At 45.3% G+C, this 26,893-nt stretch overlaps 1 protein-coding gene across 3 annotated transcripts; it reads right to left on the bottom strand.

Annotated features, from left to right (window-relative positions):
* Nucleotides 1-11: 11 nt before the first annotated feature.
* LOC139156120 (Na(+)/H(+) exchange regulatory cofactor NHE-RF2-like) lies at nt 12-25,877 on the bottom strand. 3 transcript variants are annotated; one of them, XM_070731426.1, is made up of 6 exons: nt 25,774-25,877; nt 14,788-14,970; nt 12,672-12,825; nt 6,742-6,785; nt 6,105-6,164; nt 12-1,255 (listed from the first exon to the last, which is right to left on the bottom strand). In XM_070731426.1, the coding sequence occupies exons 1-6, from the start codon at nt 25,774-25,776 to the stop codon at nt 1,097-1,099; spliced, it is 603 nt and encodes a 200-aa protein (XP_070587527.1). In that variant the 5' UTR covers nt 25,777-25,877; the 3' UTR covers nt 12-1,096. The 3 variants fall into 3 exon arrangements, with proteins under 3 accessions (XP_070587527.1, XP_070587528.1, XP_070587526.1); XM_070731427.1 differs by lacking the exon at nt 6,105-6,164; XM_070731425.1 differs by lacking the exon at nt 25,774-25,877 and having other exon boundaries at nt 14,788-14,976.
* Between the last annotated feature and the right edge of the window lie 1,016 nt (nt 25,878-26,893).

Genomic DNA, 26,893 nt, shown 5'->3' with positions numbered 1-26,893 from the left:
GAAAATGCTCCTTGCCTAAAAGGCTTAGGTGGCCTCCTGGGAAGAGTCAGTGGCCAGTGACGACCACCCAATTAAGTCACAGAGTCGCAGGACCCGTTCGCTGCCCACTGTCTCTGGTTGTTGAGCCTTCACCGAATTAGGCACAGCTCTGGAGTAGATGGGCCAAGATGATTTTTGGGGAGCAGCAAAACTAAAGCACTGAAAGTTTTTTTAATGCCCTAAAAATAATAAAGATGAAATTTATCTTGAGATGTTTCTTGATTACTAGCAAGAACTTCAGTCTTGAAGAAACTTTTTTTCTGATAAAAAACTCAAATCTCACTAAAAAAGTGTATTCTGTTTCTTTACTTATTAAATTTATAGGCCACCCATTTTATTATTGACTCTGTTATAACAAAAATAAATTAAGATTAAAATCCCTTAATAAGTGACAGGTTTCACGCAGGGGTCCTTAAAGAGGTTGGCTTGGCTGCTTATGATCTCTGTCCTTATAATCGCGTCTGGTATTTTGTAACAAAAATCTTGTACAGTACTTGCTAAATTACTGGAAACAAAAGGAACTGCTATGCTAAAAACAAGGAAATTTCAAGTGCTAACTGAATAAAGTACTGAAAAAAAAAGTATGGAAAAAAAAATAAAACTCCAAACTTAGAACAGAAAGAGTCACAATTAAGGAATAATTGGCTAATCCATTTCTGAAGTTGTTAACACTGCAGTCCATAGTAGTAGAAACTCTAGCTTTTCAGCTACATGGAAAGGAAAGGTGCTGATTTGGAATGTAAAAACATTTTAAAATATCTAAACACAAATGGGGAAGAGAAGCAACTCAAAACAATTCCTTATATAAAAATGGTCCTATAAATAATATATTCTAATATTGCCAGTTAAATGATCCATAATTAATACAAAGTGCAAGAGGTTTCTCCCTCCCTCCCACCTTCTTCGCCTTCCCTTTCGAGGGAATCCGTCTTGCCTGTGGAGAAATGTGGAGCGTGGCCCTGTCGGGGGTGGCCCCCTCCGTCGGGGTGGGACGCAGGTTGCATCAGGGGCCTCTGTGCAGGAGGAGCCGGGAGGGGAACGGGGGCCCTTGGCGGGCTCAGAAGTTGCTGAAGATCTCCCGCTTCTTGTTCCAGTCCATCTGAGGTGCCCTCTTGTTCACCCGCTTGGCACGAAGCCGCTCCTTGGCTTCCGCTGCGGTGGGGCTCAGGCTCAGCCCGCTCTCTTCAAAGGGGTCGCTCTTTTTTGCTTCTCTCACCTAGGAGGAAACCAAGGAGCTTCAGCTCTGAGGAATATGGAAAAGACCTTACTCCAAGCAAACACTTTCTCTTAGGACACATATAATCACCGCAGTTAGAATTTCACTGGCACAAATGTGGAAAAATGAACAGACCCCCCACCTGAAAGTTTAATTATTGATAAAATATACAGATGCGCAGAGATGGATGAAATGACGAACAACAAATAAAGAAACCAAAGAAACAGGGCACAAATGGATTCAAAATAAAAAATAACAATACAGAGTATCGGTATAGAGAGAGAGAAATAAAAATAAACATTTTGCAATAGTAATAGAGATAAGCAAAATAAATACTTATGATTGATAATTACTTTGTTACAGAACTAAAAGAATTCATGCTCATTGATATTCCATCTTTTTTTCTATTTTTTTCTATTTTCTAATACTATGCTTTATTCACTATATATATATATATATTAGAATGAACATAATTTAATAGAATATACAGTATAGAGAAATGAACAGCATATGTAAAATGTAATAGATACGGATTAAGGCCTGTACAAAAATTATATGTCTTTCTACCATTCATACCATCCATTCAGTTCCTGTGGATTCTTCCTCCCTCCCTTCTCTTTCCTTCCTTCCTTCCTTCCTTCCTTCCTCGTTCATAGAAACATATAAGATAGACGACAGAAGAAGACCTCCTGGTCCATCTAGTCTGCCCTTATACTATTTTATAATATTTCCTGTATTTTATCTCAGGATGGATCAATGTTTATCCCAGGCATGTTTCAATTCAGTTCCTGTGGATTCTTCCTCCCTCCCTCCCTCCTTCCTTCCTCATTCCTTCCTTCCTTCTCTTTCCTTCTTCCCTCCCTCCCCCCCTTCATAATTCCTTCCTTCCTTCCTTCCTCGTTCATAGAAACATATAAGATAGACGACAGAAGAAGACCTCCTGGTCCATCTAGTCTGCCCTTATACTATTTTATAATATTTCCTGCATTTTATCTCAGGATGGATTGAGGTTTATCCCAGGCATGTTCAAATTCAGTTCCTGTGGATTCTTCCTCCCTCCCTCCCTCCCTCCTTCCTTCCTCCTTCCTTCCTTCCTTCCTTCTCTTTCCTTCTTCCCTCCCTCCCTCCCTTCATAATTCCTTCCTTCCTTCCTTCCTCATTCATAGAAACATAGAAGAAGATAGACGGCAGGAAAAGACCTCCTGGTCCATCTAGTCTGCCCTTATACTATTTCCTGCATTTTATCTCAGGATGGATTGAGATTTATCCCAGGCATGTTTCAATTCAGTTCCTGTGGATTCTTCCTCCCTCCCTCCTTCCTTCCTCATTCCTTCCTTCCTTCTCTTTCCTTCTTCCCTCCCTCCCTCCCTTCATAATTCCTTCCTTCCTTCCTTCCTCGTTCATAGAAACATATAAGATAGACGACAGAAGAAGACCTCCTGGTCCATCTAGTCTGCCCTTATACTATTTTATAATATTTCCTGTATTTTATCTCAGGATGGATCGATGTTTATCCCAGGCATGTTTCAATTCAGTTCCTGTGGATTCTTCCTCCCTCCCTCCCTCCTTCCTTCCTCATTCCTTCCTTCCTTCTCTTTCCTTCTTCCCTCCCTCCCTCCCTTCATAATTCCTTCCTTCCTTCCTTCCTTCCTCATTCATAGAAACATAGAAGAAGATAGACGGCAGGAAAAGACCTCCTGGTCCATCTAGTCTGCCCTTATACTATTTTATAATATTTCCTGTATTTTATCTCAGGATGGATCGATGTTTATCCCAGGCATGTTTCAATTCAGTTCCTGTGGATTCTTCCTCCCTCCCTCCCTCCCTCCTTCCTTCCTCATTCATTCCTTCCTTCTCTTTCCTTCTTCCCTCCCTCCCTCCCTTCATAATTCCTTCCTTCCTTCCTTCCTCATTCATAGAAACATAGAAGAAGATAGACAGCAGGAAAATACCTCCTGGTCCATCTAGTCTGCCCTTATACTATTTCCTGCATTTTATCTCAGGATGGATTGAGGTTTATCCCAGGCATGTTTCAATTCAGTTCCTGTGGATTCTTCCTCCCTCCCTCCTTCCTTCCTTCCTTCCTTCTCTTTCCTTCTTCCCTCCCTCCCTTCATAATTCCTTCCTTCCTTCCTTCCTCATTCATAGAAACATAGAAGAAGATAGATGGCAGGAAAAGACCTCCTGGTCCCTCTAGTCCTGCCCTTATACTATTTCCTGCATTTTATCTCAGGATGGATTGAGGTTTATCCCAGGCATGTTTCCATTCAGTTCCTATGGAAGACTTGCCTTTGCCTTTGCCCTGCCTCAGTTACTTCTCAGACTCGCCTTTGCCTTGGACGGTGGGCTCTGGTGTGGGTGTGCCTGACTTTGCTTCTACCTTGTCCTTGCCTCGTGGGCTGCTCCAGCTCCTTGGATGCATTTTAGAACTGAATTAGGGAACTCGTTGGGGGTTGCTTGTTCCTGGGCTGGGATTCCCTGGGGAAGCCACTTGGAGAGCTTGCAAAGCCTCAACAGATCCCTTGAACCCTCTGCGGTGCAGGTGCGTATGGGCGGGAACTGGAGAGTTAGCAGAGCAAGGGCCTCAAGGCCTGTTTTTATAATAACCAGCCAAGACATCAACATGAAAGGGTCTAAAAGCCAACTTTGGTCGATTCCTATAACCAATGGCCTAATGGCAGCAGTACCAGTGTTTCTGTGATGTTCCCCCAACTCATTAAAAAAAAATAAATGCTGGAAGAGTTTTGAAGTTTCTCAATGTTCTTCAAGTTCAGTTGGGGGAAAGATCAGAAGCAACATGAGAAAATATTATTTGACTGAAAGAGTAGTAGATGCTTGGAACAAACTTCCAGCAGACGCGGTTGGTAAATCCACAGGAACTGGATTTAAACATGCCTGGGATAAACATATATCCATCCTAAGATAAAATACAGGAAATAGTATCAGGGCAGACTAGATGGACCATGGGGTCTTTTTCTACCGTCAATCTTCTTCTATGTATCTAAGGGGGAAACCTCATGCAAAGCGCATTGCGACTGAGTGATTATGTCAGTCTGGAAAATAATGCCACTGACATACAAGACGCAGTCCTGGCCACCTTTTCACCGAAATTGCCCTGGAACCAAGGCGGCTTGGAGACCGAGAGGCCCATCCTGGACACGGGCATCCAAACAGGGACAGCAGCCGGCTGAGCCTCGCTCCCTCTGCCAGGATCCCATGCGGAGGAGGGCCCACCCCATCCTGCTAAGAACACCAGCTCTTCTCCCCAGGCCGGCAAAAAAGCCGGCCGAGAGCGGCAGGGCCTTCTCCCCCTCCCTCCCCTGGCCCCCCAAGTGTGGAAAGAATGCAGAGCTGGAGATGCCCAAGCCGAGATCCAGCTGCTCCCTCCCGAGCGGAGCCTTCCTAATGAAAGCCACTCTGTCAAAGCTTCCCTCTTGAGGGGAGAGCAGCGAATAGGCCGCCTTGCATGGAAATATTTTCTTTCACATTTGAATGCAATTCAAGGCTTTCACTGCACAGCTGGGCAAAGGCGGCCTCTCTGTTGCAGGGTGGAAAAAATCTAAATCCCCTTGGCGTTGACACGGCCTACCCGTCCGTCGCGTCTATGTGGATCCGCGGAGGGAAGGTGGCTTGACTGGCGGCCCCTCCTCCGGGATGGGGATGCCAGGAGGGGAGGCAAGGCTCAGAGTGGGGAGAAAAGGAGTGAAACGCCGGCTGTGGGAAGCACAAAGTGGGAGGAAAACTCCGCAGGCTGCTCAGAATGAAGAAGAGGAAAGGGGGAGAAAAGGCCATAGGGGAGGAGCCTGACCCGCAAAGGGACGGAAGCAAGAGAGCCACGCTAGGAGCGAAAGAGCCACCCGTGGTGGGGAGAGTTCGGAACGACATATAGAGAAAGACAGGAAGATAGAAAAAGACAAAGACTAATGAAGAAAAGGAGATAAAAATACTCTGGAGGACAGAAGGAAAAGGGGGGACATGATCGAAACATTTAAATACGTTAAAGGTTTAAATAAAGTTCAGGAGGGAAGTGTTTTTAATAGGAAAGTGATCACAAGAACAAGGGGACACAATCTGAAGTTAGTTGGGGGAAAGATCAAAAGCAATATGAGAAAATATTATTTTACTGAAAGAGTAGTAGATGCTTGGAATAAACTTCCAGCAGACGCGGTTGGTAAATCCACAGGAACTGAATTTAAACATGCCTGGGATAAACATATATCCATCCTAAGATAAAATACAGGAAATAGTATAAGGGCAGACTAGATGGACCATGAGGTCTTTTTCTGCCGTCAGTCTTCTATGTTTCTAAAAATACAGTTACTTTAATGAACCACTGTACCACAGAATAAATATAGTTGAAACGAAAAGAAACATAGAGAAATATTGATAATTTAACGTGCACTAGTAAGTAGGAATTGAAATGGTTGCAAATGAATAAGCTGCAAATAAAAATATCCTGCTATATAGCAGGCATCCATTCTAAGTTCTGATACCAAAGCTACTTGCTGCATAAAGCATAATGCTTTATTTTGTCTGGTTTCTATGTATGTATGCTTTCTTTTTCTGTTGTCTTGTTTTCATCAATGTAAATAATCAATAAAGATATTTTTTTTTATAAGAAAGACAGGAAGATAGAAAAAGACTAATGAAGGAAAGGAAGGGGGAGACGGGGACCAAGGAGGCCACAGAAGCATCACGGGAGAACAGATGGGGGTAGAAGGGAAACCATGACGTGGGCTAGATGACCTCCAAGGGCCCTCCCAGCCTTAGAATTCCACGAGAAGGGAGAAATCGTGGCGGTTTGCCCGTCACCCCTCGGCCTGGATGAGGGAAAAGGCTGCTTCTTTACCTCGGCCTCCTCGGGACTTTGGCAATCGCTGTGGGACGAAGACACGGATCCGCCATTCAGCTGTGAGGGATGGAAAAAGGGGGCACGTTTATCACAAGACACGCAGGGTGGTCAGGAGAGAAACACCCCCCCCCCTTCATTGGTTGGAGAAAGCAGCGAAGACAGGCACCCTGCTCGATTAAAGAGGAACAAAGAGAGACTCTTTGGGCAGATGAAGAAAAAGGGAAAACGGATCATAGCCTTCTGGTTTGGGCAGTATACCAAGCCATGATCTGTTGAACAAACCACAGCAGGCTGGTTTGTCAGATGACACGAGGACGATAGGTGAAGTTTCAAGGCCGGGCTTAGGGGTCTGGACTGGGCAAAGGCAGAGCAGGGGTGCACTGTTATGACGCAAGGTTGAACTGGAGGAACCTGGGGTCCCTTAAAACCCCAAAGGCAATGATGCTCCGATCTCGGCCAAAGGCCAACTCTCAGCCACAGCCAGAGAGGGAAAGCCGCCCTGGATCCCTTTCAAAGGGTCTCTTGTGGCCTCGAGGCCAAAATCCCTCGGTCCTGCACGGGGAGAAGAGGACCAGGACCAAAGGGTTTCCAAAATGCTCCCTTCCCCCAGAAGAACAGCCAACACTCAACTTACCTGCGTTTGCGCTGATCCATTCGTCATGGGTGGAGGAATTCCCCCTGCAGAAAATGCAGAAACAATTCCTATGAGGAGCCCTTCCAGTGAAACCACACACACCACCACCCCCGGTGCAGAAGATTGCCCCCAACCCAGCCCCCTCTGAGCCGGAGAGCCATTAATTCTGCAGCTCTTAGAAGTGAGGGAGGAAGAGGACCCCGCCTGTTGCTGGCAGAAAACCAACTGCATTGGCTCCCGATCAGTTTCCGGTCAGAATTCAAAGTGTTGGTAATGACCTATAAAGCCTTACATGGCATCGGACCAGAATACCTCCAGAACCGTCTTCTGCCGCACGAATCCCAGCGACCAATTAGGTCCCACAGAGTTGGCCTTCTCTGGGTCCCGTCAACTAAACAATGTCGGTTGGTAGGGCCCAGGGGGAGAGCCTTCTCTGTGGCGGCCCCAGCCCTTTGGAATCAACTCCCCCCAGAGATTAGAACTGCCCCCACCCTCCTTGCCTTTTGTAAATTGCTAAAGATCCACCTATGTCGCCAGGCATGGGGGAATTAAGATACCTCAAAGCATATATAGTTTATGCATGGAATGATTGTGTTGTATGGTTTTACTGTTGGGGTTTTAAATGTTTTTAAATATTAGATTTGTTATACTGTGTTATTTTGTTGTGAGCCACTGTGAGTCCATGGAGAGGGGCGGCATACAAATCTAATAAATAATAATAATAATAATTAATTATTATTATTATTATTATTATTATTATTATTATTATTATTATTATTATTATTATAAACATAGAAACATAGAAACATAGAAACATAGAAGACTGACAGCAGAAAAAGACCTCATGGTCCATCTAGTGTGCCCCTATACTATTTCCTGTATTTTATCTTACAATGGATATATGTTTATCCCAGGCATGTTTAAATTCAGTTACTGCGGATTTACCAACCACGTCTGCTGGAAGTTTGTTCCAAGGATCTACTACTCTTTCAGTCAAATAATATTTTCTCATGTTGCTTTTGATCTTTCCCCCAACTATCTTCAGATTGTGTCCCCTTGTTCTTGTGTTCACTTTCCTATTAAAAACACTTCCCTCCTGGACCTTATTTAACCATTTAATATATTTAAATGTTTCGATCATGTCCCCCCTTTTCCTTCTGTTCTCCAGACTATTATTATTATTATTATTATTATTATTATTATTATTATTATTAACTGGTCCCGTAGGCTGGGAAAGGGCCTACCAAGAGAGAGGCCTGGGGAAACCTCTCTGCCTGGTCTCCAGGGAACAAAGCAGTGGCGTCCATACACACAAACGCACGTGCTGGGACTGGAAAACTGATTCAAGCAGGAACCAGGCCCAAGTGTTGCAACTGCTGCTCCAGCCCAGATTGGATGTCAGGGCTGCTGCTCAGGGTAGGGATGGCCTAACGCAGCTGTGCCAGGTGAGTTTGCAGGCCGGTCTCTATGGAGACCTTGCAGGTCTTCCAAGGACATCAACGCCCATCAGCCACCTCAGAACGGGCAAAGCTCCGGGTTCTGGAATCCAACCACTCCCCAAACTGCAGGGAGATCCATCCAAAATCTCACCCCTTCCCCCACTCTGCTCCCGTGGGCGGTGAGTGATCTGAACCCAGCCCAAGCGCAACACCCCCCCGGCTACATCCCACAGATGGGCAAAGGGCAAGACGCCCTCTCCAAGGGCCCATTGAGAGCCAAGGTGGCATCAATAATAATAATAATAATAATTATTATTATTATTATTATTATTATTATTATTATTATTATTATTATTTATTAGATTTGTATGCCGCCCCTCTCCAAAGACTCGGGGCGGCTCACAACACGATAAAAACAGTATTATACAGGCACAAATCTAATATTTTAAAAAACCCTAAAAACCCGATCATAATTAAAAACCAAACAGCACATACATACCAAACATAAATTATAATAAGCCTGGGGGAAAGGTGTCTCAAATCCCCCATGCCTGGCGGTATAGGTGGGTCTTAAGTAGTTTAGGGAAGACAAGGAGGGTGGGAGCAATTCTAATCTCCGGGGGGAGTTGATTCCAGAGGGCCGGGGCCGCCACAGAGAAGGCTCTTCCCCTGGGGCCCGCCAGACGACATTGTTTTGTCGACGGGACCCGGAGAAGGCCAACTCTGTGGGACCTTATCGGCCGCTGGGATTCGTGCGGTAGCAGGCGGTTCCGGAGGTATTCTGGTCCAATGCCATGTAGGGCTTTAAAGGTTATAACCAACACTTTGAATTGTGACCGGAAACTGATCGGCAGCCAATGCAGGCCACGGAGTGTTGTAGATACGTGGGCGAATCTGGGAAGCCCCACGATGGCTCTTGCGGCTGCGTTCTGCATGATCTGGAGTTTCCGAACACTTTTCAAAGGTAGCCCCATGTAGAGAGCGTTGCAGTAATCGAACCTCGAGGTGATAAGGGCATGAGTGACTGTGAGCAATGACTCCCTGTCCAAATAGGGCTGCAACTGGTGCACCAGGCGAACCTGGGCAAACGCCCCCCTCGCCACAGCCGAAAGATGATGTTCCAATGTCAGCTGTGGATCGAGGAGGACCTCAAACCTCCTAAACCAGAAGCAACCTGCAGAACCATGAGCTCCAGCCGCCTTCGTGTTGTAGGAAGCTCCCCTCTCCCACCCTCCCACCAGGGCCCAGCCAGCCCCTCCGCAGCCCCTTACCCAGAAGGAAGGAAGGGGGGGCCGTATTTCAGCCAGCCTGCAGCAGCTGGAAAGCAGGTCTGGGCAATAGTGGTGGGTTCTGGCACTCTGCCTCCTGCTGCTGCGGCTGAAATACGGGGTGGGGGCGGGGGGGCTCCTTCTACAGAGAGCCAAGAGGAGAGTGTCTCCCCTCCGTCCCTGGGCATTTCCTGAGCCCAACATCTCTCCCTCCCCCTCGCAACTGCAAAAATCTCCGCATGATTCCAAGTTGTTCTTTTTTGGCGTCTTTCTTTCCACTGAGAGCCAGAAAAGAAGACAGGCAGCTTCAATAGGAAACAGCTGTGCTAAAAATCACAGAGCTCTCCATTCAGCCTGGCTGCGGTGGGGAGGGGGGGCTGGCGGTGGAATCGTGTCACGTTGGGTGGGAGGCCTGATCCCCCTCCCCGCCAACCCCCGCCAGGCAAGCGGAACCAGGAGTCTCCCTCTCTCTCTCTCTGTAGCCCCAGGGATCCAGTCCTTGCTGTGTGTGAGACCCAGGCCTTTTGCAAGGACAACCCGACACTTGCTGCAGCCCCAGGAGGGGGGGGGGTGTCGTCATCTGGGGGACTCCTGGGGCACTTTGAAGTGGGGGGGAAGGGAGGGGGGTCCCCTGGGAGGCCTATTGCTGCCACGTCCATTCTCAAAATGGAAAGATGGGCAGGTGGGCAGCCAGGGCACCTGCCCAAGAGTTTAAGAGGTGACTTGATCGAAGTGTATAAAATCATGCATGGGATAGAAAAGGTGGATAGAGAAAAATTCTTTTCTCTATCACAAAATACTAGGACGAGGGGGCCCTCCCTAAAGCTCATAGGTAAGAAAGTGAGGACAAATCAAGGGAAATATTTCTTCACCCAGAGGGTCCTCGGTTGATGGAATTCACTTCCAGAAGAAGCCTGGATAGCTTCAAGGCAGGATTAGACAGATTCATGGATGCCAAGTGTATCAGTGGTTATTGAAACGGATGTCCATGTGCCGCCTCTACGTTGGTTGAGGCAGGCAGGATTCCCTTGAGTCCCGTTTGTTGGGGGTCAAGGGAAAGGGAGGGTCTTGCCTTCTCTTTCTCTTTCTGCTCAAGATCCCCATGGACAATTGATGGGCCACTGGGTGACACAGAATGCTGGACTCGCTGGGCTTTGGCCTGATTCTTATGTTCTGAAGGAGGGGTCAAAAAAGTCACAGTGGCAGCTGCCACTGTACGAAGTTCCATTCCTTTCGGAAACGCCTGTTTGCTACCTGGCCTGTTCTAATCTAAGAGAGTCAGCCGCGGATGCTCTTTCGCCTGGGACCGCCGAGAGGCTGTGTGGAATATCTGGTTCCATTTCTGTCCATGGAGATTCTCTGGCACTCCATAGCTGCCTTCCTCTGCCAGCATCCAATGGTGACAGTCTTGATATTCTTCAGCTGCTTTGCAAGGGAAGGGATGGGTTTCTCTATAAAGACAGCTTTTGTACGTCTACCTTTGGACACATATCAGCTGCCGTGCTGGAAATGACAGGGCCTTTCAGAGTATGAAAGGGCTTTTCAAAAAATGGCAATTTTAAGAGGGATGCACTTCAACTCCCCGAAATCATTGCTGGGTGAGAATTCTCTTCTGCCGCACGAATCCCAGCGACCGGTTATGTCCCACAGAGTTGGCCTTCTCCAGGTCCCGTCGACTAAGCAATGTCGTTTGGCGGGACCCAGGAGAAGAGCCTTCTCTGTGGCGGCCCCGACCCTCTGGAACCAGCTCCCCCCAGATATCAGAGTTGCCCCCACCCTCCTTGCCTTTCGCAAGCTCCTTAAAACCCACCTCTGTCGTCAGGCATGGGGGAATTGAAATTTTCCCTTCCCCCTAGGCTTATAGAATTTATACATGGCATGCTTGTATGCATGAGTGGTTCTTTAAATTGGGTTTTTTAGATTGTTTTTAATATTAGATTTGTTTACATTGTCTTTTTTATTGTTGTTAGCTGCCCCGAGTTTTCGGAGAGGGGTGGCATACAAATCTAATTAATTAATTAATCAATTAATTAATTAATTAATTAATTCTGGGAGCTGAAGTCCACATGTCTTAAAATGGCCAAGTTTTCAAAGCTTCGGGTTATATCTGCCACTCCATTTCTCACTTCTCCGGGGCCGAGTCCTTAGAAATACAGTAGTACCTCTAGATACGAGCTGCTCTACATGTGAGTATTTCAAGATACGAGCCAGGAGGGGAGAGACATTTCTGTTCAAGTTCCGAGCTGAAATTTGGGATACGAGCCGAGCGTCCACTAGGTGGCGCAAGAATCCTTGCTTTTGGTTATCTCGGAGGGGAAAACAAAGTCTAAAGCAGGGGTCCCCAAACTTTTTACACAGGGGGCCAGTTCACTGTCCCTCAGACTGTTGGAGGGCCGGACTATAAAAAAAACCTATGAACAAATCCCTATGCACACTGCCGATACCTTATTTAAAGTAAAAAACAAAATGGGAACAAATACAATATTTAAAATAAAGAAGAAGTAATAAGTAATTAAATAATTAATAATTAAGTCATAAAGTAATTTATACTTCTTTATTAACAAGTAAATTTAAACTTAAATCAACAAACTCCATTTCTCCTTCCTTCCTTCCTTCCCTCCTTCCTCTCCACTTCTCTCTTCCCTCTTCCTTTTCTCTCATTTGTTTCATTTTCCTCTCCCTCGTTCTTTCCCTCCATCATTTTCTCATTTTTCTCTTTCTCTCTCTCTCTCTTTCCAACTCTCCCTCTTCCTTTCTCTCTCCCTCTCTATCTCTCCCTCTTTCTCTTTCTTTCTCTCTTCTCACTTTCTCTCACTCACTCTCTTTCTAACTCTCCATCTTTGTATCTCTCACACTTTTTCTCTCTCCCCCTCTCTCTATTTCCCCCTTTCTCTCCCTTTCTCTCTCTCCTCTTCATTTCTCTCTCCCTCTCTATTTCTCCCTCTTATTATATCGATCGGTAAAATCTCGTGTGCTGTCGTGGGCCGGTTAAAAGACCTCAGCGGGCCGCATCCGGCCCGCGGGCCGTAGTTTGGGGACCGCTGGTCTAAAGCAATTTGTTCCAGATATGAGTTTGCTCGAGATACAAGCTCCCTTCTGGAACGAACTATGCTCGTATCTAGGGGTACTACTGTACTGTATATTTGACGGTTGAGGCTGATACCAGGATGAACCTACAAGAGCTCAAGAGCAGCTCTAGTCTTTCCCTGGTGGAACCGCTCACCTCGAACGTGTTCTTCAGCGGGAACGACACCACGCTTCTTGAAGTGTTCATCCGTCGCAGGGTCCACCACCATCAGCCTCGTTTCGTTCTCCCTAGACTTGATGCGGGCCACGACCTCCGAATGCTTCATGCCTTCGACGTTGATCCCATTGACCTGCAGGGCAGCCAAACCGAAATGGGAGAAGCTGGTAAGAAGGGTACATTAGGGCCACTGAGTGCTTTGTACCGGGCACACAACCTGTGCAGAACCGAAATAGGGCAGCCACACCAGAGAAGGCAACGCTTAGAGTGGAGAGAGAGTCCACCAGCCACCCTGGAACTGGGACTTTATTATTATTATTATTATTTATTAGATTTGTATGCCGCCCCTCTCCGTAGACTCGGGGCAGCTTACAGCAATGAGAAAAACAATATATAATGACAAAGCTAATAGTTAGAATCTCAAATAACAATAATACATTTAAAAAGTCTAAAAAACAAGAAACCCCAATATATAAAAAACATACAGTCATATCATACACAAAAAACTACATAGGCAGGGGGAGATGTTTCAGTTCCCCCACGCTTGATGACAGAGGTGGATTTTAAGGCGTTTACGAAAGGCAAGGAGGGTGGGGGGCAGTTCTAATCTCTGGAGCGAGCTGATTCCAGAGGGTCGGAGCCACCACAGAGAAGGCTCTTCCTCTGGGTCCTGCCAAACGACATTGTTTAGTTGACGGGACCCAGAGGAGACCAACTCTGTGGGACCTAACCGGTCGCTGGGACTTCCTTTTCCCGAGACATTCCCAAGTTCTCAGAGCATGAACCTATGGAACACCAAGGGGTTGTTCTCTGTAGCTCACCAAGCTGTGATTACATTATTTATTTATCTATCTATCTATCTATCTATCTATCTATCTATCTATCTATCTATCTATCTTTCTTTCTATTTATTTATTTATTTGCTTACTTACTTATTTATTTATTTATTTTTAATAATAATAATAGTAGTAGTAGTAATAATAATAATAATAATAATAATAATAATAATAATAATAATTTATTAGATTTGTATTCCGCCCCTCTCTGGAGACTCGGAGCAGCTATTTATTATTTTATTATTTTTATTATTATTTATTATATTATTAATTAGATTTGCCGCCCTTCTCGAGGCAACTATAATGTGCCATAACACACACAGGGGTGGGGAGGAGGTTTCTCAGGGAAGAGATTATTTATTTTGTTTATTTATTAATTGGATTTGTATGCCGCCCCTCTCCGAGGACTCGGGGCGGATCGCAACATATCGAAAGCACATAGCAAATGCATTTAAAATCCAATTAATATGACTTAAAAGAGTATGTATAATTATAGATTTTTATACCACTGTATGTTTTTTATTGTAAACTGCCCAGAGTCACTTAGGTGAGATGGGCAGTGTGAAAATTTGATGAAGAAATCAAATAAATACAACTCTAAAGCCAAGACTTTTGCTTGATGCCGACTCTGGGTTTGGCTTCCTCCACCGCATGAGGATGAGGATGAGGATTTATTTATTTATTTATTTATTCATTCATTCATTCATTTATTCATTTATTTATTTATTAGATTTGTATGCCGCCCCTCTTTGCAGACTCGGGGTGGCTAACAACAGTAAAAAAGACAATATGAACAAATCTAATATTAAAAGTAATGTAAAAAACCCCAATTTAAGAAACCAATCATACATACAGACATACCATGCATAACTTTTATAAGCCTAGGGGGGAGGGAATATCTCAATTCCACCATGCCTGACGACAGAGGTGGGTTTTAAAAAGCTTACGAAAGGCAAGGAGGGTGGGGGCAACTGATATCTGGGGGGAGTTGGTTCCAGAGGGTCGGGGCCGCCACAGAGAAGGCTCTTCCCTTGGGTCCCGCCAAACGACATTGTTTAGTCGACGGGACCCGGAGAAGGCCAACTCTGCGGGACCTAACCGGTCGCTGGGATTCGTGCGCAGAAGACGGTCCCGGAGGATGAGGGATAAACAGAGGGAGAAGAAGCATCTCAAACGCCTCCTGCCACCTGGGACCGGCAATGACGTCGGGTGGCAGGATCCCCCTCCTGCCTCCCAGGTCCCCCCACCCACCCAATTACCTCCACCAGTCTGTCTTGTGGCCGGAGACCCGCCTTGAATGCCGGGGAGTCTGGATCCACAGAGCGGATGAATTGGCCGGGCCTGGACTTCTCGCTGTGCAGGTTGAACCCGTAGCCATTGGACCCCTTCTTGAGGTGGCAAAATCGGGGGCCCCATGGCTCCTTGGCTTGCCCATTCACATCCTGCATTGAGGGAGGGAGGGAGGGAGAAAAAAAGGCATTGTTTTTTTTCTTCTTCTTTGGAAACAATAAGGACCCTCGAGGAAGCACCAAGCAAGGCCTGCCCAGGCCAGAGTATAAATAGACTCAATGGGAGGAAACGCCTTGGGTGGAATCCATTGTCCAAGCCCATCCTGACGGACAGAATACGTCCGAGGGGCACACGGAGAGGCAAGAGGATAAAATCAGCTAGGCCTGCTCAGCTCAACAGCCACTCATCCCCCCCCCGAGTGTTACGTGACCCCGAGAGGGGAAGGTAGAGGGTCCCCCCTAAGCAAGATGGGAGAAAGCACCTTTGAGCCCCCAGAGGGAGGGGACAGGCCTCCCTCCCCAAGGCTGCTCTCTCTGCAGGCTTCCACAGAACAATGAAATGCATAGAAAAACTGAACCATGAAAAGCTACATATATTTGCCTTATGACATGAAAAATAAGATACCTAATTTTGTTTATTATTATTATTATTATTATTATTATTATTATTATTATTATTATTATAATTATGTCAGTAAAACACAGCAAACGAGATCACTATGCTGGATTTCGTATTTCATCACCAGTCGGGCGCTTCCCAAGCACCTAGGACTGCGTGATGTAGCGGCGAATTATGTTTGCCGATCCCAGTAAAGCGGCCTTTTGCAATTGACAGATGGAGATTTTGTCAATTCCGATGGTTTTCAAATGTCCGCTGAGATCCTTTGGCACTGCGCCCAGCGTGCCAAGGACCACGGGGACCACTTTCACTGGCTTATGCCAGAGTCGTTGCAGCTCGATTTTTAGATCTCATTAATTTCTCTAGCTGCTTCTCCTCAATTCTGCCGTCCCCTGGGATTGGGATGTCGATGACCCATACTTTCTTTTTCTCCACGATCACGTCTGGTGTGTTATGCTTCAGAATTATTATTATTATTAGTAGTAGTAGTATTATTAGTATTATTAGTATTATTATTAGTATTATTAGTATTATTATATCAATACAACACAGCAAATGAGATCACTATGCTGGATTTCGTATTTCATCACCAGTGGGCGCTTCCCAAGCATCTAGGACTGGGTGATGTAGCGGCGAATGATGTGTGCCGATCCCAGTAAAGCGGCCTTTTGCAATTGACAGATGGAGATTTTGTCAATTCCAATGGTTTTCAAATGTCCGCCAAAATCCTTTGGCACTGCGCCTAGCGTGCCAAGTACCACTGGGACCACTTTCACTGGCTTATGCCAGAGTCGTTGTAAGCCCGTGAAAGTGGTCCTAGTGGTACTTGGCACATGATGATGATGATGATGATGATGATGTCAGTACAACACAGCAAACGAGATCACTATGCTGGATTCCGTATTTCATCACCAGTGGGCGCTTCCCAAGCACCTAGGACTGCGTGATGTAGCGGCGAATTATGTGTGCCGATCCCAGTAAAGCGGCCTTTTGCAATTGACAGATGGAGATTTTGTCAATTCCGATGGTTTTCTAACGTTCGCCGAAATCCTTTGACACTGCGCCCAGCGTGCCAAGGACCACTGGGACCACTTTCACTGGCTTATTTCATTTTTCAAACTTGCCACTTCATTCCATACTTCCGACTGCAACACATCTACATTTCCTTGCTTCTTCTGCCACATCTGCCCACCCACCCCAAAAAAATAGTCCCTGCAATGCAGACAGTCCCTAATAGGACAGCTGGTAGAAAAGCTATCCCCACATGCTTTGGGGAAACCAATCTTCCATTTCCTACATGGCCTCAAAGACTAAAAAAGTTCCTAGTCAAAGACAAGTTTTCCAATTCAGAGCAAGGCTTCAGAGAAGCCTCTGTTGTTTGGGGGTTTTCTCCACCCACCCCCCTTAATTGAAGAGAATTTGTTTTACTAGATTAATTTGGTCTGGCAAGTATCTTTCTAGCTGTCTGAAAGGCTGAGAATGCTACTGGCATTAAATAAATTGTTTGTGGACATATGATCTTTGTCCCACCTTGGCAGTTTGGGGAGGGGGGGATGCTGTGACTGTGAATTATGATTGCACATAATTCCAAACAGAAGTGAAGATTTAAGGAGGCGAAAAGAAAGAAGAAAGAAAGGAGCTTCTGGCGTCTGGAGAACTGGAGCCAGTGGCTTTGGTATATTGCCTGCAGTGGGATAAACTTATTTTGCCGCAAGATGTATTAATTAAGGGACATTTCTGTAGGATTTCCTTTGATTTTTTTAGATGGTGGGATCCACCCGACAGCCAATTTCAAAGACATTCTTGTTTCTGGCTCTATTAATTAGTGCCAGGCAGAGAAATTATCCTGCATTTGTTTATACTGTTTTTCATTTACAGTGGTACCTCTGCTTAAGAACTTAATTCGTTCCGTGACCAGGTTCTTAAGTAGAAACATTCTTAAGTAGAAGCAATTTTCCCCATAGGAATCAATGTAAAAGCAAATAATGCGTGCAAACCCATTAGGAAAGAAATAAAAGCTCGGAATTTGGGTGGGAGGAGGAGGACGAAGAGGAGGAGGACAGTCACTGCCGAAGGAAGAAGGGGAGGGGAGGGGAATTAAAAAAATCCAAAACTTTAAGGCTTTAAAAAAAAAAAGTGGGACTCTGAGGCAGCGTCCAGAGAAAGGAAAACACTCTGTTTGCTCTGGGCTGCCCAGAGCGAAAGAAGCGTTTCTTTTTTCTGGGTGCTGGCAGAGGCTTATTCCCTCTCCAAGCGCCCAGAGAAAGGAAAATGCTCCGTTTGCTATTGTTGTGATTCCGTCTGAGGCCCCTCAGGGAACGGCTGATCTTCTGTCGGTTTCCTGCTCAGAGGGGGAGGATGAGGAACAGGAGGTGCAGGCAGATGAGGAGGAGGAATCCCAGGCTGAGGAAGAGGGGGAACAGCCAGAGGCCCCCGAGAGGGAGCTCTCCCCAGCAAGCAGCCTGGATTCCTTAGAGGAAAATGCACAAGCAATAATCGATCTGCGACAGAGAAGAGCAACACAAAGACGGGAGCAATTGGCTAGGTACTTTCAGCACTAAAGAGGCAACAGCTGGGTTTGGGTGTGGTGCTCTCTGGAAAGGCTAAAAGGCAGACCCCCCCCCCCTTCCTGGCTTGTGGAGTATTATCTTTGGGAGTCTTGGGACCTGGCTGTGATCTTTGGCGTCTTGGAATTCTGGTTTGTGACTTTGAATACTGAAACCTTGGGGGGAAAAGGTGGGGGTCTTATGCTCTACAGTGGTGGGTGTGCCAGCAAGAAGTTTGCTGTATTGTCTGGACATCAGGACTCTGCTGTAAAGTCTCCTAGCCTGCCTGTTGGGAAGAACAGGTTTTTCTCTGTGTTTATTTTTCAAGCTATAAAGTACTTTTGCTTTTACCAGCGTGTCTGGCGGTTTTTTCAAGTTGGTGTTGAGGTCTGGGGGCACCCAGACAGAACAGAAACTGGCCGGGCCTTTGTACTACTCTCAAATTTCCTGGAAAACTTTTCCAGGCTCGGGTTCTTAAGTAGAAAATGGTTCTTAAGTAGAGGCAAAAAAATCTTGAACACCCGATTTCCTATCTAGAAAAGTTCTTAAGTAGAGGTACCACTGTAGTTTGATGAAAAAGAACCTGATTTCAAACGTGAAAAGGAGAAGAAGGTTTTGGTGACATCTAGGATGCCCACCTTTAGCAACGAAGTGGACAAGGGCCGGCTTGCACGCCTGGAGGTTTCCTCCCCCCAGCTGTTCACTGTTTTCAAAAATCCCTAGTAAAGCTGTCCGGGTGGGGGGGGATGTGGTGGGATTGAGAGGCTGCCAGGAGGCCTTTTCGAGAAAGTGCTTCTCTCAATTGTTGCTGCTAAAGAAGAGAAGATTTCTGATTTTCTCCTGGACAATCAATGGATAAATTTAGTGCTTTAATTCGAAGGAAGAGAACTTTGGAGATAATTTTGGTGGAGAATTTTATTTAAATTAAGGACCTCGGAGTACTAATTACAAAAGACCTAAGTGCCAAAGCCCACTGCAACAACATCACCAAGAAGGCTTCAAGAGTTGTTAACCTAATCGTACATAGCTTCTGCTCTGGAAATCTCACACTACTTACCAGAGCATACAAAACTTTCGCCAGACCCATATTCGAATACAGCTCATCTGTTTGGAACCCATACCGCATCTCAGACATTAACACCCTCGAAAATGTCCAGAGATACTTCACCACTAGACTTTCAATCCCGGACCTAGAAAGCTTAGAACTACGATGCCTTAAACATGATCTAAGTATTGCCCACAAGAGTATATGCTGCAACGTTCTGCCTGTCAACGACTGCTTCAGCTTCAACCACAACAACACAAGAGCACACAACAGATTCAAGCTCAATATTAACCGCTCCAAACTTGACTGTAAAAAATACGACTTTAGTAACCGAGTTGTTGAAGCATGGAACTCATTACTGGACTCCGTAGTATCATCCCCTAACCCCCAACATTTTACCCTTAGACTGTCCACGGTTGACCTCTCCAGATTCCTAAGAGGTCAATTAAGGGCGTGCATAAGTGCACTAGAGTGCCTTCCGACCCCTGTCCTATTGTCTCTCCTATATCCCATATATCTTCTCTTCTATCCCTATGTCTTTCTTCTACAGGTATTCTCTAATCGATTTATTTTATCCTATATTCTCTCTTCCATTCTTTCTCTAATTCTATTTCCTCGAAGGTGTCTTCTATTACCTTTATTGTGTATTATTGTGCATTGGACTGACTGACCAACCAACCAACCAACCAACCAACCAACCAACCAAACAAACAAACAAACAAACAAACAAACAAATGATCAGTTTTGACTTCTTTCAAAAGCATATGACTGTAAAATCCAGGTCTAATCAGCTATTTTCTGCTATTTCTCCCTTTGTCCAATATTTGGACTGGAAGGTTATTTACTTGTCTATGCAGCCATTGGGTAGTTGAAGCCCAACTTCCAGAGGTTCTGGGTGCCAGATCCCCAAATCTGTGCTAGTTGTGCGTTGTGTTAGCTGCACACAACTCACGTCCCATGGTCACTCGGTGCAGAATGCTTTCTAGAGCTGATCATCATCAATCACAGTGTCTATTCTCCTCAATGAAACAGAAAGGCTTCTTTCTATACAGGTCACCAAGGTTGGAGCCATCAAGCCAGCGCAGGACCCAAGCGGGCAGAAATCTAGGTGGGGCAAAACTTCACATTCCAGCTTTATTTATTTATTTACAGTTGAAAGGGGACCTGCAGGTCAATCAGTCCAACCCTCTACATCTCCCCAGCCAGATGGCAGTTCAATCTCTTCTTGAAAATGTCCAGAGATGGGGCGTTTTTAATCTTCAGAGTTTCTCAACCAGCTCCATCTCTGGGCAATGATGTTAGAGGGACAGCAAGTTTGCCAGCAAAGCATTTCTGGAACTCCGGATCTACATCCGGAACCGCCTTCTACCACCTTCTACCGCACGAATCCCAGCGGCCGATAAGGTCCCACAGAGTTGGCCTTCTCCGGGTCCCGTTGCCCCAGGGGAACAGCCTTCTCTGTGGCGACCCCAGCCCTCTGGAACCAACTCCCCCCAGAGATTAGAACGGCCCCCACCCTCCTTGTCTTTCGCAAATTACTTAAGACCCACCTTTGTCACCAGGCATGGGGGAGTTAAGTTATCCTTTCCCCCTAGGCTATTACAAGTTATGCATGGTATGTTTGTGTGTATGTTTGGTTTTTTATAATAAGGGCTTTTTAGTTGTTTTTATTAATTGGATTGTTCATGTTGTTTTACCACTGTTGTTAGCCGCCCCGAGTCTGCGGAGAGGGGCGGCATACAAATCCAATAAATAATAATAATAATAATAATAATAATAATAATAATAATAATAATAATAATAATACCTCTTTTACCCAGAAATCCTCCTTTTATACTGTCTGGTGTGGTCACTGTTCCCTAGAGCTATGCTGATAGACTTTCTTTCATAGACTCACCTTCTGAACTTTTCCCCCATAAAAATATTCCTGTCTGCTTCTTGACCTTCTGACTTGGTTATCTAATAAAGGTTCCTGGTCTCCCATGTCCCCCTCCTCCTCTGACTCAGACATTACCATCATTGGGGTTTCTACAGTCTCTGGAAGTTCCTCAGGCTCCTCTGCCTCACTCTCTGATTCAGCTGGCAAGAACGCTGGCCTAGGGTACCAAGAGAGACCCGGTTCATCCACCTCAGAATCTGTCACTGACTGACCCGGTTGTGGACCACTCACAACACCATCATACCGACAGCGAGATCTTTCCTTGCTTGTGCTCTGTAAGGCTCGCAGGCACATACTAACAGAGGATTTTTTGCCAGAGTACCTCCGGAACCGCCTGCTACCACACAAATCCCAGCGACCGATAAGGTCCCACAGAATTGGCCTTCTCCAGGTCCCGTCGACTAAACAACGCTGTTTGGCGGGCCCCACGGGAAGAGCTTTCTCTGTGATGGCCCCAGCCCTCTGGAATCAACTCCCCCCGGAGATTAGAACTGCCCTCACCCGCCTTGTCTTTCGTAAATTACTCAAGTCCCACCTATATCGCCAGGCATGGGGGAACTGAGACACTTCCCTAGGCTTTTATATTTTATGTATGGTATGTATGTGTTGTTTGGTTTTAAATGATGGGGTTTCATATGTTTTTTCTCTTTTAATATTAGATTTGTTGCACTGTAATATTGTTTTTATTATTGTTATTATTATTATTTATTATTGTTATTATTTATTATTATATTATTATTATTATTATTACTATTACTATTACTATTACTATTACTATTACTATTACTATTACTATTACTATTACTATTACCGTCCCAGAAGGCTGACTTATCTTAATCACATTTGAGACCGGGTATAAATCTCCAGATTTACCCTTGCAAAATATCTGGCTCTGAAATCCAGCCAACTTCCCTGGCAGTTCCTATTCGTGCCACCCTCTCGTCTCCTGACTGAAAGCTGAGTGATGACAGGCAGCAGATAATCCCATGGCGAGATACAGTAGCAGGGTGAGCTCGTGGGTCACCCATTCACCGCTCGAGCCTCTGCTTGGCAAAACCCACCTCTACCGTCAGGCATGGGGGAATTGAGACCCTCTTCCCCCTAGGCCTTTACAATTCTATGCATGGTATGTATGTATGTATGTTTGGTTTTTTATATTAATGGGTTTTTTGTTTCTAACATCAGACTACTATTGTACACTGCTTTATTGTTGCTGTTAGCCGCCCCGAGTCTCCGGAGAGGGGCGGCATACAAATCCAATAAATAAATAAATAAATAAATAAGGACTTCAGAGGGAAAAGGCAGTTGAGTGGGGGCTCTGGGTATCAGCGGGATCTTTGCGCCCACTCCCACAAAAACCACTTCCAGGGTGGAGCTGATCTTTAAAGCAACGTTTCTGAACTCTGGCAACCTTAAGATGGGTGGACTTCAACTCCCAGGTCCACCTACCTTAAAGCTGCCAAGACTGAACATGGCTGCTACAAAGGCAGCCCTCAAGATTAGACCCTGTACAGTTAGTTAGTTAGTTAGTTAGTTAGTTAGTTAGTTAGTTAGTTAGTTAGTTAGTTAGTTAGTTAGTTAGTTGTTTGTTTGTTTGTTTGTTTGTTTGTTTGTTTGTTTATTTATTTATATTTGTATGCCGCCCCTCTCCGCAGAATCGGGGCGGCTCACAACAAAACAAAACAATTCATGACAAATCTAAATTATAATTTAAAATATTTTTTAAAAACCCATTTACTAAACAAACATACCTACAAACATACCATGTATAAATTGTATATGCCCGGGGGAGATGTCTCTGTTCCCCCATGCCTGACGACAAAGGTGGGTTTTAAGGAGCTAACGAAAGGCAAGGAGAGTAGGGGCAGTCCTAATCTCTGGGGGGGAGCTGGTTCCAGAGAGTCGGGGCCGCCCCAGAGAAGGCTCTTCCCCTGGGGCCCACCAACCGACATTGTTTAGTTGACGGGACCTGGAGAAGGCCCACTCTGTGGGACCTAATCGGTCGCTGGGATTCGTGCGGCAGAAGGCGGTCTCGGAGATATTCTGGTCCGATGCCATGAAGGGCTTTATTATTATCAGGGTTGAGTTTGAGTCTGTTGACACCCATCCAGGCCCCAACAGCCTCCAGTTGATCCAATTTCAGGAAAATTTCAATAAGTGAGCACAAAAAACACCTTCTTGCCTGTTCTGCGCCCCGTCGTCCCCCTTGGTGATTCTGGAGGCCTGTCTATCCAGGTGTGGAGGCCCACAGCTGGATACCTGTCAGAGCCAAGAAATGATCCTTTCTATTTGTCTATCTATCTATCTATCTATCTATCTATCTATCTATCTATCTATCTATCTATCTATCTATCTATCTATCTATCTACTATCTATCTATCTATCTATCTACTATCTATCTATCTATCTATCTATCTACTATCTATCTATCTATCTATCTACTATCTATCTATCTATCTATTATCTATCTATCTATCTATCTATCTACTATCTATCTATCTACTATCTATCTATCTATCTATCTACTATCTATCTATCTATCTATCTATCTATCTATCTACTATCTATCTATCTATCTATCTATCTATCTACTATCTATCTATCTATCTACTATCTATCTATCTATCTACTATCTATCTATCTATCTATCTATCTACTATCTATCTATCTATCATCTATCTATCTACTATCTATCTATCTATCTATCTATCTACTATCTATCTACTATTTATCTATCTATCTATCTATCTATCTATCTACTATCTATCTATCTATCTATCTATCTATCTATCTACTATCTATCTATCTATCTATCTATCTATCTATCTACTATCTATCTATCTATCTATCTATCTATCTATCTATCTATCTATCTATCTATCTATCTATTGGATTTGTATGCTGCCCCTCTCCGGAGACTCGGGGCGTCTAACAGCAACAATAAAGCAGTGTACAATAGTAGTCTGATGTTAGAAACAATTAAAAACCCATTAGTATAAAAAACCAAACATACATACATACATACCATGCATAGAATTGTAAAGGCCTAGGGGGAAGAGGGTCTCAATTCCCCCATGCCTGATGGCAGAGGTGGGTTTTAAGCAGCTTACGAAAGGCAAGGAGGGTGGGGGCAATTCTAATCTTTGGGGGGGAGTTGGTTCCAGAGGGCCGGGGCCACCACAGAGAAGGCTCTTCCCCTGGATCAGGATTGAGTCCTGCAACTTTTTTAAAAAACCAGTTTTGTATTTGTTCAATTCAGGAGGCACCCAGAAAACCCTGCAGTTGTTGTTTTTGTTGTTGTTATTATTATTATTTATTAGACTTGTATGCCGCCCCTCTCCGTAGACTCGGGGCGGCTCACAACAGTGATGAAGGCAATACATAATAACAAATCTAATAATTAAAATCTAAAAACTAACAATAGTGCATTTAAAAATCTAAAAACAAAAACCCCCAATATATAAATACATACATACAATCCTATCATACACAAATACTACATAGGCAGGGGGAGATGTCTCAGTTCCCCCACACTTGACAACAGAGGTGGGTTTTGAGGAGTTTACGAAAGGCAAAGAGGGTGGGGGCAGTCCTGATCTCTGGAGGGAGCTGATTCCAGAGGGTCCGAGCCACCACAGAGAAGGCTCTTCCCCTGGGTCCCGCCAGACGGCATTGTTTTAGTCGACGGGACCCGGAGAAGACCAACTCTGTGGGACCTAACCGGTCACTGGGATTCGTGCAGCAGAAGGCGGTCTAGCATTAATAAGTGGAGAGCAAAGCTGTACAATAAAACAATAAATAAAACCATTGAATAATGCTGCAGTGGGACCATTATGCGCTTCGACTCAACCAGACCATTTGTTTCAGAGCTAAATATTTCCCTACAACGCAGGAAGGCTTCCCCCACCTCATTCCACCCAGTTTCTCCTCTGAGCATTTACTCTTACGTTGGAGTATCAAAACTCAAAAAAGCTGCAATATGAGCCCTATAATAGGTGCAGCCATGGGGGGGGGGGTAATTTATTTTTATTTATTTATTTGTTGGATTTGTATGCCGCCCCTCTCTGAAGACTCAGGACGGCTAACAGCAATAACAAGATAGCATACAATAATAATCCAATACTAAAAACAATTAAAAACCCATTATTATAAAAACCAAGCATACATAAAGACATACCATGCATAAAATTGTAAGGGCCTAGGGGGAAAAGTATCTCAATTCTCCGATGCCTGGCGGCAGAGGTGGGTTTTAAGTAGCTTACGAAAGGCAAGGAGGGTGGGGGCAATTCTAATCTCTGGGGGGAGTTGGTTCCAGAGGGTCGGGGCCACCACAGAGAAGGCTCTTCTCCTGGGTCCCACCAAGCAGCATTGTTTGGTTGATGTGACCCGGAGAAGACCCACTCTGTGGGATCTAACTGGTCACTGGGATTCGTGCGGCAGAAGGCGGTCCCTGAGATAATCTGGTCCGGTGCCATGAAGGGCTTTATAGGTCATAACCAACACTTTGAATTGTGACCGGAAACTGATCGGCAACCAATGCAACTAATCATTTTCTTTCTCCCATTCTGTGAACACCCCCCGCCCCTCCTGGTCTCCCTACCCCCAAAATTTCAAAGACAGCCCTCTCCCCCTCCTGCAACGCTGATAGCAGAACACACTTAGACAAATGTGGTGGTGGGGGCAATCAGCCCTTTCGCTTTCTTTCCCCACTGGGCTGGGGTCCCCCTCTCTCCCCCCATAGGAAAGCATCCCCAAAGAGAGGCCCTCCTTCTGCAAGGCGATCTCCCCGGCCAGATGAAAGGCTCACCATCGGGTCCTGCCGAGCACATAAAGCCGAGTTGGGCTGTTCCCCCGATTGCTGAGCCGGACCATGGAGCCGGCTCTGGCCACTCGCCGTCCTTGGCACTCTGGGCGCCTCCGGTAGAGAAAATAAGATAATAACCACCTGGTGACATCTCCCCTCCTTCCTGGAAGAGAGGGCGGCGGCAGGTAAACAACCCAATTATGCAGCTTGTGCTGAGCGACTCCCTAGCCAGGAAGCGGTTGGGGCCTCATAATGTCTATCAGGCTGCTCCTCTGCGGTGGGAGCTTGGCTCCTCAAGACCAGAAGAGCTTCCCCAGGAAGGCCACAGGCCCTTCAGGCTTCCCGGCTCCTGCCACAGCCCCCCCACCCTCTAGAACAGTGGTTCTCAAGCTTTCTAATGCTGCGACCCCTTAAAACAATTCCTCATGTTGCGGGGACCCCCAGCCATAAGTCTAGCACTAATTCTCCCAACAGAGCTTTAACCTGATTGGCAGGAAGGTCAGAGGGACACCCCCACTGTAAACGCCTGATTGGTCGGATTGTAAAAATATGTTCCAAGGCACCAGAATAGAAGCTTTAGTTCCTAACACCATGGGAAATTTGTCTTTTCCCATGTTCTTAGGCGACCCCTGTGAAATGGTCGTTCGAGCCCCAAAGGGGGCCCGACCCCCAGGTTGAGAACCACTGCTCTAGAAGGAGTTTTGGCTGTCTTCTCCCCCACATGAGTTCAGCGGGGAGGGAGAAACCACCACCCACCCACCCAAAATCAAGTTGTTGTTGTTGTTGTTATTATTACAGTATTATTATTATTATTATTATTGATTTTTTAAAAGTTTCATGAAGTTTAATGGTGGAAAGCATTATATATGTTTTAAATAAATAAAATAGATTGATTAACTGATTTCAGTAAAATGCTGATCAAATTTCAGGGGGCAGCAACTTTCTTATTATTATTATTATTATTATTATTATTATTTATTAGATTTGTATGCCACCCCTCTCCGAGGACTCGGAGCGGCTCACAACAAGGAAAACAATACAATGAATGCAAATCCAATATTTAAAAACAGTTTAAAAACCTTTATAAAAAACAATCATACAAACCAAACGAACCATGCATAAA

Source organism: Erythrolamprus reginae, unplaced genomic scaffold (assembly GCF_031021105.1).
Source record: "Erythrolamprus reginae isolate rEryReg1 unplaced genomic scaffold, rEryReg1.hap1 scaffold_309, whole genome shotgun sequence".
NCBI lineage: Eukaryota > Metazoa > Chordata > Lepidosauria > Squamata > Dipsadidae > Erythrolamprus > Erythrolamprus reginae.
Note: the sequence above shows the minus strand (reverse complement) of the source record. Positions and strands in the feature narration are given on the sequence as shown.

Coding starts and splice junctions, on each gene's coding strand:
- LOC139156120 (XM_070731425.1), bottom strand. CDS start 14,976: ATGCAGGATGTGAATGGGCAAGCCAAGGAGCCATGGGGCCCCCGATTT. Junction 6,165..6,741: donor ATGGATCAGCGCAAACGCAG/GTAAGTTGAGTG, acceptor CATCCCTCACAG/CTGAATGGCGGATCCGTGTC. Junction 1,256..6,104: donor AAAGTCCCGAGGAGGCCGAG/GTAAAGAAGCAG, acceptor GTTTCCTCCTAG/GTGAGAGAAGCAAAAAAGAG.